Here is an 11,935-nt window from a genome sequence, read left to right on the forward strand (position 1 = left end):
AGATAAAAGCCATCTCTCCGGTACCCAATATGCAATCCTGATTTCCAATAATGTACATTTGTTTTTGGTTCAACAAGATAAAACAGGTCAAGTAGACGGTTCAGATGTATCAAATGTGGCACCTGCATCACCATAGTGTGGGTGTATCAATGTATTGCAATGTGGCTGCGCCAACCTTTTTTTTTAACCCACGTTAAGGACCTTCCAACCGACATATAGATCACTCTATCAGCATGCACTAGCTCCCTCTGCGTTATTTGCCTCACTCAATTTCCATGTTACTCTGATGGCCCAAACCGCTCATTTTTAAAAAACTCAACGAGTTAGCTTCTTGTGCAGGCTCATAAGGACACCTAATTGATCAAGGTTGGGATATCATCAGGCCACTTCATAGGATGATCCAAACCGCTCATTTTTTGGGCACAATGTAAATGGGCAGTACCATTGAAACCATCTTCATAGGATGATCCTAATCCTCCAATCTAAAGAGATTTTCCATAACCATTGGTTTTAGGCTTTTAGCTGCGGAGAGAGAGAGACCAGTTGCTTCTTGTGTCTCTGAGAAAGAAAGAAAAAAGAAATAGAAAGAATGAGCAGCGGTCTAACGTTCAAGCTCCACCCTCTGGTGATGGTCAACATCTCCGACCATCACACTCGAGTGAAGTCACAGATGTACGCTACCAACGGGGGAGATGACATCTCTAGGGTTTTCGGATGCGTCATCGGAATCCAGAGGGGACGTACGGTCGAGATCTTCAACAGCTTCGAGCTCCTTTACCACCCCGCCTCCCATTCCCTCGACCGTCCTTTTCTCGACAAAAAGCAACAACTCTGTAAGCAACCATTACCAACCCATCCAAATCATATATACTTTTATATACACATATGTTTATTGTTTTTTTTTATTCTATGCCATCTTTTTACATGAATCAGATAAGAAGGTTTTCCCCAGCTTCTATATACTTGGCTGGTATTCGACGGGAGGTGAAGCTCAGGAATCGGATATGCAAATTCATAAATCTGTAAGTTCTAATGTCATACAATATAACTATTCCTTACATTTAGCTAATGGGTTAGCTACATCAAATTGAAAATTCTCTAATTCCCTTTTTCATGTTACTGTCATAATGGGATTCGCCAATACTTTGTCTCCTACAAAGCCCATCAGTTCACGTTCTTATAAAAGTAACACAACTTAGGATAGCCTATCCTCATCGCATCGCATACTGAGCTACCATCGTACCCCGTACCCGTTCCCGTACCGCTCCCAACAATGAGAATCTAGTCTTTTAAGGTTGGCCATTTAAAGTCAGGGAATGCAGTGGAGGCTATGACCTGTAGATTGCTACCGAAAGACACAGGAACGTCAGGGCCTGACACATGATAGAATGGTATTGGAAAGGGGACCCCAGTAGAGGGCCCAGTAGACTCCCTAGCTTGGACTGCCATCAGGCTCGCCGTGACCTGGTATAAAGCCACCCCCTTTAGTTTCATGTTAGAGGGCCAGTAACTCCTCCATTACTTTCCTAAACAGATGAGCTTTTATGCATCGTCTTGCTCATTTTACATAATCACTAGAAATTTATAATGACAGAGAAGCCATCCCATATTATGCATCTGGTCACAACCAAATCTTCTGACCTTTGTTTGTTGCTTATCTTGCCACATTGTTGTAATCATTTCTGGTACTCAATACAAGTTTTATGTGCTTTAATACTCTTTATTGGAACATTGTCCTTTTCAAAGATTGCATTTGTAGCAAGCAGAATTTTATACAGCAGAGTGACATTTGTTCGATCATCCAACTAACAAACACATCTTTTTTTGGGTGCAGTTGATGGATATCAATGAAAGTCCATTGTATGTTCTTCTGAATCCTGCAATCAACCATGCACAAAAGGATCTTCCAGTGACCATCTATGAAAGTGGTATGTGTCATTTCTTGTATCTGATTTCCATCTACCCCTCTCGTTGTCTATCTTTTATGATAATTGTCTTCTTGAACAAAGGGTCTTCCAGTGACCATCTATGAAAGTGGTACATATTGTTTCTTTTATCTGATTTCCATCTAATCCTCCCATTGTCTAGGTCTTATGATAATTGTCTTATTGAACTACTTGTTGATACAGTTGTAAATTATAACTTTATATTATCAATGCTATTGCACTGCGGCGTAATATTTGGAGAATGCTTGCGACACATGAGATTTTAGATTGCTTACTTTATGTGTGTAACTGAAGGGAAGAGAAGTGGTGCACTATGTATTTTTGGCTCCCTCATGCACATTTTAGCTTCATGATTCCAAGAACAAACTTTCTAGTGTAAACATGTAATTAATAAAATGGAGAGGTACCCTTCCAAAATATTAATTCCTGGTGTAGTGGACGTACTTTTCTGTTTCCCCTTGGCTGCTTTGAGATCCATGATACTCGCATTCTGATGCAGGTATTGAATGGAGTTACATCTTCACATTTTCCAAAATGCAAGATGTGAAACAACCAGTTACTCCAAAAGCTTAAGCTGATGGAGATGGTGTTATTTAATCTTTTATACTTTAACACTCCCCCTCACGTGTGGCCCCTCTTTCTAGGGTGGCCTACACGTGGCACATGTGGCTCCTCTTTTGGGTTTGGCCATTGCATGTGGATTTTTGCTATCCGGTACTGGACCTTTGGCTCTGATACCATGTGAAACAACCAATTACTCCAAAAGCTTAAACTGATGGAGATGGCGTTATTTAATCTTTTATACTTTAACACAAGACATGTATAAATAAAAGGGTTTTGCTAACGAGTGCCCTTAGGGCACCCGTTAAGGTGCATTGGAATTGATGTTTGACCCATTTTTTGATGAGAAATTATATGGTGGCCGACCATGTAGTAACCAGGGTGGAGAGAGAGAAACCTACCACCCTTGATTTTTTTATCCAAGGAAAAGTAAAAAAGGGGGCTTTTCTTGGATAAAAAATCTAGGGAGGGGGGGGGGGGGGTTTCTCTCTCCGACCTTTACATGTAAAGGTCTGCCACCATATAAAATCTCTCTTTTGATAATAAAGTCACGGAATATGAGTATTTTTGTCAAACAGTGTGTAAAATGATTGTAAAACATCAATTCCAATGCACCTTAATGGTTGCCCTAAGGGCACTCGTTAGCAAAACCCTAAATAAAATGCCACATAAATTCTCTAGATTTAACTTAAAAATATGAACTTAATAATAAATTTTAAAAAGATCTACAGGGCTCACATACTCAAAGTTGTAGTTGCAAATAGGCGACACTAACTTGAATCCCCCGTAGCAAACCCGATGCACGTGGTTTACGGGTGATTGTGTGCATCCATAGGGATTAGTCCCGCCCTAAAATGGGGTGGGGATACCTTATGTCATCAAAAAGAAAAAAAGGCGACACTAGTAACAAGCAAAGTCCATGATAGTTAATTCAAAGAGAGTGACATGTTTGAACATGATAGTTATTTTGACAAATAGAAAGGATCCATGAAGATCCATACAAGTATCAATATTGTTACGTGTTGGACACCATACATTGGGCTGCCAGAAGTATCTAGGTATCATTGTTTGAGATTCAAATTTGCCAAAACTTAATGAAGGGCACACTTGTACAACTCTTCTAGCTCTGTGAGAAATTATTAGAATAAAAAGATTCAGAGTTTTTCGCTTTGCTGATCTAAATAGTCTGCTTGATTAGATGAGCCACACCTCCCTAAATGTACTTCCTTTTATGTTGGCTCTAGGATGATGCGATCTGCTTAGTTTTATGGAATATTGAGGAGTTTAGATGGCTTTATAATATTAAACTTACTTGATCTTACTGGTTGCTGCTGCAAAGAGTTATCATTTCCTTGCAAAAGTCATATTATTCATATTAATTTTCTACATGAATTCTTTTGAGACTCGTACTAACAACTAGCCTTTCTACTGTAATGCAAATTTATTTTTATTATTCAAGAGTTGCACGTGATAGATGGGATTCCGCAGCTAATTTTTGTTAGATCGAACTACACTATTGAGGTTTGTCCTGTTTCTTTCTTCTCTCTGCCTTTCATATCTCATACAAACATTGCAAATATAAGATGAGTAAATTTAATTGATTGTTCCTTTGAAGACTGTAGAGGCAGAACGTATCTCAGTCGATCATGTAGCCCACCTTAAACCATCTGATGGAGGCTCTGCTGCTACTCAATGTGAGGTTTTTGTTTTCAGTGTATTTTCCTCTCACATTCTTTTCTAAAACTTCTCTCCATTTTCTGTATTTGAACCACACTTTGATAAACTGAAATGGATAACACATGGGTTCCAAATGCAGTGGCTGCGCATCTTACAGGCATACATAGCGCCATCAAAATGCTCAACAGCAGAATCAGGATACTTCACCATCATCTTCTTGCTATGCAAAGAGGTAAGTAAGCCCGCTCGACCTTAATTTATTTTAAGAATGACACTTTATTGATAAAACGTAAGGAGAGAAACATATAAATGAGGACCCTATTGTCCAATATATAAATAATGCATAACTACAGCGTATTTTATTCTTTTCATTTGAATCTTTTATCTTTAATGGGTCTGAAATGCTGTCAAAACTCAAAACCATTTCCTATATTTCTGTAGTCAGTCTTCCAATCCTTATCAGCCCTGATTGCCTGTCGAACTCCCATCCAAGTTGAGTCTGATTGATAGAATCCTTCAATGATTACTTCCAATCCTTATCAGCCCTGATTGCCTGTCGAACTCCCATCCAAGTTGAGTCTGATTGATAGAATCCTTCAATGATTACTTCCATCGAGTGACCATTGATTCTGGTTCATGTCTTGGTTCTTCTTGCAACCATTCGATCCACTTACTGTGAAGGTCTTGGTTCTCAGCACCCAGACTGAGATGCCTTTTTTGGCTGGTGCCCACTTACTTTTGTCACCATGTTTTTATTCCTCTGCACATAGCTTGCAAATTGGATTTTTTGTGGTGAAGATTTTTGTAAGTAGCAATTTTAGCTAATGCTGCTGTCCAACAAAAGGATTCCACTTTAGGTGCCACAAGGGCACCCTGCACATAATAAAAGGTGAAGGGGGCTACCCACACTGGATGAAGAACTACAAGGAAATTTAATTGGTAACTTTCCATAGTTCTTCTCGAGCCATACCATCCTCCTCTCCCATTGAGAATATCAATATCTTCCAATATACAATGTTACTCTTCTTCCTATGGGTATAAATCTCTTCCATCTTACCAAGTAACTCATTTTTTTAATAGTAGCAAAATTATCACAGCGAATAGAAAAAGGAACAACAAGAACAGTCACAGACCAACTTGGACACTATTACCCTTGCCATCCTCTAAATTCCTTCTTAAGATTGAATGTTAAATGACTTAACACTACTCTCACAATACAGTTGTAGCTTATGGGACTTTAATTTTGTCGTGCTTAGGTACTGACGTACATGCATATTTGCACATTGTCCAATATGATATGAGTACTTAGTTTCTTCTCCATCCTTTCCAATATTGGGTCCTAGACTCATTTGTAACCCAAGATAAGCAATTTCTCAATCTTACGTCACAACACTTACAAAAGCTTGTAACCTTCCACTTTATACCAACGTTCTTTTACTTAAATCAACCTTTCAGTTTTATGCTTTTACCATATCATACTACCTCAATCAGCACTTCAAATTCCTTACTTGTTCTAAGATATCTTCAGACGCATCATTAACTAACCATGGACGAGAAATTAATGCTGCTATATTTCCCCTCCTCCCATTGAGAATATAAATTACTTCCAATTTACAATGTAACTCTTTTTTATATTTCTCTGACCCCTCTTTCTCCCACCAATCTCGAACTCTACACCTCATGGCACTTGTTGCCTCACACCTCTCGGTCTATGAGTTTTCTTGTTCCTTTTCCTGTTCTCTCTAATAATATGGCTAAAGACCATTCCATTTTGACATAAGTCCCACACCCAATTTCCATAGCTTTGGGTCCGCTACCCCGATCATGATTTCCCTACCCGCATAAGTAAAGGAAAGGTCCTTCCCTTTTGGGCCAGTTGGGGGCGAGGAGGGATTCGAACCCCTGACACCATGGTTCATAGCCACGTGCTCTAAATCCTCTGAGCTACCTCTCTGTTAAAAAATGAGTTGCTAATCTCATTGATGCTATTAGAGATATGTACAAGGGGAGGGACATATCTTCTATTCATTTTCCGAGTACTAACAAGTTGGCAAATCGATTAAGCCAAGTCCGGAGCTACTACAGCTCACATGTATTCAGGACAGTCCTTTCCCTTTGATGTGCACTTATAGTCCATTTTTTCTCATAATAATGATCTCACCAAAAAAAATTTCAGCATTCTTTTACTTGCATCAATTCTTAAGCTTGTAACCATCCACCTTATACCATCCCGCTCCTCATTTTAAGTGTGGAACTAGGAATTCAAATTACCAAAAGAGCCCTTTTTCCTCATCTCTAGCCGCGAGTCAACTGCTATTGAACCTTAGTATTGTCCGGGGGCACGATTCCAAGGAAAGGGCTAGAAGGTGTGAAGACTTAACCGCAACTTGTCATCACACACGTTCAGGTGTGGTGCCTAGTTCTTAGGTCTGGGTTTTCTTTAAGGAGAGGAACTCGAAACTGAACTGACTAGATAGACTTGTTACGCATAAGAATCACCTAAACTTAGTCGATCTGATGAGATGTGAATCTTGCGTACATAGGAAAGGAAAGCCCTTATTACGTAGGCACCTCCCGATGCCTTTTTCCAGATGGATATGAGTTCCCCGACTTTTACATATTTTATGATCACCTGGTCAGTGGTAGCGTGGAGACCAAGTCGAGTGAATTGAGGCAGTCGACTTAGGGATGGAATAAGATATAATAGAGAGAGGGCTTAGTACTTAATGATTAAGGTGGTGGGATTCAAACATTTATGTTCGTTTGGTAGGTAAGTATGGTGTTTGACAGGATCCACTGGTTTAGAGAAGACAACATCTATTCTCTTCATAAAGATTCGTCTTCTATAATTCTCAGAAGATCAATTGGAAAGTCACATGGAATAATGTTGTCATTTTAAAGATTTACATCCTTGTGACTCCACTCTGTTTTATGTGGAGGTAAGTATCATTTTTCAAAATGATACAAAAACTCAAATCCAAATCCCAAAGAAAAGAGAGCACCTTTCTTATTGCAAAGATTAAGTGCCTTATGAATTGGCTTCATTTCTAGCAAATACATTGCTTCCACAAACATGATATTTCTTGGAAATATGTTGCTTCCACATGAACTGAATCTGCACTTCTGTTGAATTCAAATAGATTTGCAACCCAGATTGTTCAATATGACTGATGTTCAAAGCTGAGACTTCTTTCAGAATGAATATCTGAGAATTTTCTTGAAGACAAGGGGTCTGTGCTTCACCTTTCTCTAAGAAATTATGTGATTACAATCAAGCCAGGTATTATATATTGCAACTGAAAAAGAAAAAGTTAATTAGTTAATTTATGGCTACCAATATTAGCCCTTTGCGTATAGCTTGCTTCCATATCCAATTGGCTTCTACTGGAATGATGCACAAATGTAATCTTTGAAGATCTATTGTCTGTGAATACTCCCATTTTCTTCCTTCCCTCAAAGGCTTCCTGGAAAGGAAGAAAAACATTATGTAAGTTACAAGTTGACTGATGGGCTGAAATCCTTAACCTCCTCCGCTTCTGGAAATAGTGTGAATAAATAGGTTTTTCTGGCCGACCGTGGAGTTTCTAGAGCATTCCTTATTGTGCGTGATTACATTAGAGGATTAGGGTTGTATTGGCTTGTTTGTTCTGTTTTTTGCTTGACCAGCTTGTGGTTTGTCTCTTGTTGGTTTTAATAAATTTTGGCTTCATCATTCAAAAAAATAAAAGATAAAATAAAGAGGCCTGTCTACTTTTGGTCTTAAAAGTGCTTCCGTGGGAAATCTGGCTAATTTCTAAACATATTGTCATCAATTGTTCAAACATGCAGGTGATATTCCTTGTGAGAACTCATTACTAAGGCAAGTTTCAAGTCTTCTGAGAAGATTGCCTGCCATAGAATCAGTGAAATTTCAAGATGATTTCTTGATGGTAAGTAATATTTAATTCATGATTTAAATTTCGGTTTCGGTTTCGCTCTTGGCCGAAACCGAAATTTCAGCCAAAATCCGGTAATAAAAAATGTAAAATTTTATTAATATTCGGAATAATAATATTTTGTTAAAAAATATTCAATTTTTCGAAATTTGGTAATTCCCGAAATTTGGAATCCAAATTTCGGTTTCGGACCCAACCGACAAAATTTAAAACCATGGGCCCACCGTAATGGTCTCAACTGTTTCGCTTCTTTGTGGGTGGACTCCTCTAAATGGAACCAATCCTGCTGGTTTGTTCTTCATTAAGATAAGACGTACCATATCATTTTAGACTTGTAAAAATTTCAGTTCCTTATGAATTTGCTTCTTACGATAAATCAGCAGAGTGCTCTCTCCAGAAATGGGAAATCCATTTAAATATGATCTCTTTCTGGTGAGTTTTTCTTTCTCACTCTGAATGATCTGTTGAGCATGACTTACTCCTAGGTTTGGCGATCTTTATCCATATATTGTAGTCTTGTTTTCATTGTCTTGAAAGATGTTAGAAAGTAGAAACCCCTTGCATCTTAAAAAGGAAAAAAACCCACTATAAAACAGTGATATGCAATTGTATCTTTTGACAAAACCTTGTTCGTATGATTTAACTGAAGATTTCGCGAGGACCCCTTCTGGCTATATCATCTATTGACGGTCCGGTTCCATGTTTCTTTTGTAGGAGTACAATGATACACTCCTGATGACATACCTTGCTATGTTCACCAACTGCTCGAGGTATAAAAGGCTCAACCTCCCATCGCCATTAGACATTGATTTGTTATGTTTTTTTTATGGCAAAAGCTTTATTTTTTTACGGCAAGCCAATTTATTTAAAGATAGTGAAGGGGCAAGCCCCGCGACCAAGGTGGTCAATACATTAAAAAAAAATCCCAAGATACAGTAAGAGAAACTCCAAATCTCATGGTGGAAGAAAGTCAAAAACCACCGACCGGGGCCTCCCAACCCCGGAACTAGCTAGCCTATCTGAATCACTGTTAGGGGATATTCACATGCTGGAAAGAATGGTAAAAGCTTTACTAAGAAGAATAAAGGGGCAATTCCCTCTACGGAGATGGTCTATGCAAAGATAACTACAAGGAACATAGAAAACAAGAGAACCCCAAAACTAAGCTTGCGGTAGAAAATCAAACATCTCCAACCAGTGCACCCCCCTAATCCCTCTTCTCCATCTCTCTTTTCCTGGGCTAGCCCATCCGCATCACCATTACTAGCAGATCTTCTCTCATGTGCTGGAAGGTAGCCTCTTTTCCCCCCACACAGTCCTGATTCCCATCCACCAAGTATGTGAATCCCCCACGCCGAGGGTGACTCCCTACATCCACCTTATCACGTTAAGGGAATGTCCCTCTACCAAAGAGGCCAGAATGTATCTTTAAAGCGAGAGAGAGAGAGAGAGAGAGAGAATGTTTCCGTATGTGATCTTGATGCCCTGAAGACTCGTCCTTAGATCTACTTCGTTGGAGTTAGTTATCCCTATGGGACTAGAGAACCTTGGGTCAGGCGGGACCCATATAGGACGTGTGCTCTTATCCAGCTCCTCACTAAAGCAGATCTTTCTCCAACGATGCCATAAATCAATGTTAGAAGTAAACTGAAAGTAGGAAGAGACTTCACCAAAAAGATAGAGACGGCAATAATCTTCGTGAAGGAGAATAGTGGGCGTTTAGTTGAGCTACGAAAAACTCAATCTTCCTTTCACTTCCCTTACAAATGATTCAGATGGTAACTAGCAACACCATGCTCCACAGTATTAACCCTCTTTTCCTCCAAGGGGCAGGGACTAAGAATCCAGTGAGTGTCATCTGAGATGGGAAAACCCACACAATCCCAAATCTTTGAAGCATGTAGTCCCAAATGTCTCTATCGTACTTACGAAGGATAAAAATATGGTCAAATGACTCTCCAACAACCTCTATACACAACGAGCAATGGTCAACAATGAGCATCTTGCAGCTTCTTAGGTGGTCAACAATGAGGATCTTGTCGAGCAAAGTTGTCCACACTCTAAGAGGTGCATGGATGCGCCACAATTTTGTCAGATGCGAAGAAGGGCAAAACACAATGTGATGGTAGAGAGGCTTGACAGAGAAGCTCGTAGAGGTATCCCAGATCCAAACCCTTTATCCAGCATATGGGTAACGCGTGCGACATCCTCATAAAAAAATTCCGCCTAGAGATGACTTTATAGGAAAGACTACCCTCCTCCCAATAAAACAGTCTTGGACTAAGGCCTTCTTGTCAACAGCCTCCGCCATGAGATCTTGAGACATCTTTGCACCACTTGTCTGGTGAGAACCTGATTCTGTCCCCCTTATAGACACTATATCTTATCCCCTTCTCAAAGCAATGTTTGTGACTGGGAATCTCCCTCTGTGTCGTAGAAACCGTGCTCCTAAACCTGTCATCAGACATCCAATTCCAATGGGCAGGACCCGTACTTGTTTTCAATGACCTTGGTCTAGAGATTCTCTCCTCTCCCAACCTCCACAGGCACTTTCCAAAGAGTGCTTTGTTGACACTCCTCAGCCTGCGGCATCCAATCCCACCTGCTTTGATGGGTTTACAAATCTCATTCCAAGTAAGAAGGTCAAACTTCCTCTTTTCTTCGGAGCCACCCCAAATGAAATTCCTCTAAATTCGTTCAATACGATTAACCAAACCTCCACAGGCACTTTCCTCTACGTACTTGTTTTCAATGACCTTGGTCTAGAGATTCTCTCCTCCCCAAACCTCCACAGGCACTTTCCAAAGAGTGCTTTGTTGACATTCTTAAGCCTCCGACATCCAATCCCACCTGCTTTGATGGGTTTACAAATCTCATTCCAAGTAAGAAGGTCAAACTTCCTCTTTTCTTCGGAGCCACCCCAAAGGAAATTCCTCTAAATTCGTTCAATACGATTAGCCACACTGATTGGGCATCTGAATATAGAAAGGTGATAAACTTTGAAGCATTGTGACGGTAAACTTTTCTTTGCCTGTCTAGAAAGAACAAAACCAAGCAGTGAGACACTACTACAGCTCTGTAAGCAATTAATGTTGTTTTCAGTTCTTGTATCAGTTGAATTTTGTAGAAACTACTGATTCATTTTCAGTTTTTTTTTCCTTTTTTGCAAATACGAGTGTATGACAACCTCCTTTAATGTTTGCAGTACCATGAACGAGGTGGTCGACAAATTCAACACTGCATATGACAAACAGAGTAGAAGGGGAGGTCGGACTGCCTTTATTTGACCCACCTGTTTTTGTTTCGATGGAAATATGGTTCCAAATTTTATATAGAAGATGTCATTTTTATGGGTACAGTGCGTTAGTTTTTTTGGAGATGTGCCCAATGAAAAATTTTAGTTATTGAAGGTAGGGTTTTTGTTTTTCAAATTTTTTTTTTCTTTCGACTTTCGAGGCAGCATGTATTATATGGTCTTACATTTATTCAATCAGTACCATCCATTGGATTTCAGATTTTGTTTTGAGCGCAAGGATGTGTTTACTATGGATTAGAAACTTGTATTGATTTTTTCAGTTATGGTTTCATTTCATGCTTGGGAGATTCTTCATCTTTATCTCATTCTCTCGGCGTAAAAAAATGCAAATTATGGTAAGCAGCCAGGGAAATCTATAGTTATCAAGTCTATGCGCGCCATACACTTGCCCGCGAGAAAATGTTATTTTAAGACGTCTCTCTCTCTCTCTCTCTCTCTCTCTCTCTCTCTCTCTGACAATCCATTTTCATCTCCATGTGTTTCGAGGTTTCTAAAGTTGT

The 11,935-nt window shown here is 39.5% G+C and overlaps 1 protein-coding gene across 2 annotated transcripts; it reads left to right on the forward strand.

The window, feature by feature from the left end:
- Nucleotides 1-246: 246 nt before the first annotated feature.
- Nucleotides 247-11,637, forward strand: CSN6A (COP9 signalosome subunit 6A). 2 transcript variants are annotated; one of them, XR_013251139.1, is made up of 10 exons: nt 247-833; nt 934-1,022; nt 1,835-1,928; nt 3,967-4,028; nt 4,123-4,201; nt 4,324-4,416; nt 8,013-8,113; nt 8,500-8,551; nt 8,834-8,889; nt 11,325-11,405. XR_013251139.1 is itself a non-coding variant. In XM_077381330.1 (9 exons), exons 1-9 carry the CDS (start codon nt 590-592, stop codon nt 11,404-11,406), a joined length of 900 nt encoding a protein of 299 aa, XP_077237445.1. In that variant the 5' UTR covers nt 250-589; the 3' UTR covers nt 11,407-11,637. The 2 variants fall into 2 exon arrangements, 1 of the variants encoding a protein (XP_077237445.1); XM_077381330.1 differs by lacking the exon at nt 8,500-8,551 and having other exon boundaries at nt 250-833; nt 11,325-11,637.
- Nucleotides 11,638-11,935: the final 298 nt, after the last annotated feature.

The sequence above is a fragment of the Tasmannia lanceolata genome, unplaced genomic scaffold, assembly GCF_043159265.1.
Source record: "Tasmannia lanceolata isolate RefF3 unplaced genomic scaffold, GAP_Taslan_0.1 ptg000006l, whole genome shotgun sequence".
NCBI classification, from domain to species: domain Eukaryota; kingdom Viridiplantae; phylum Streptophyta; class Magnoliopsida; order Canellales; family Winteraceae; genus Tasmannia; species Tasmannia lanceolata.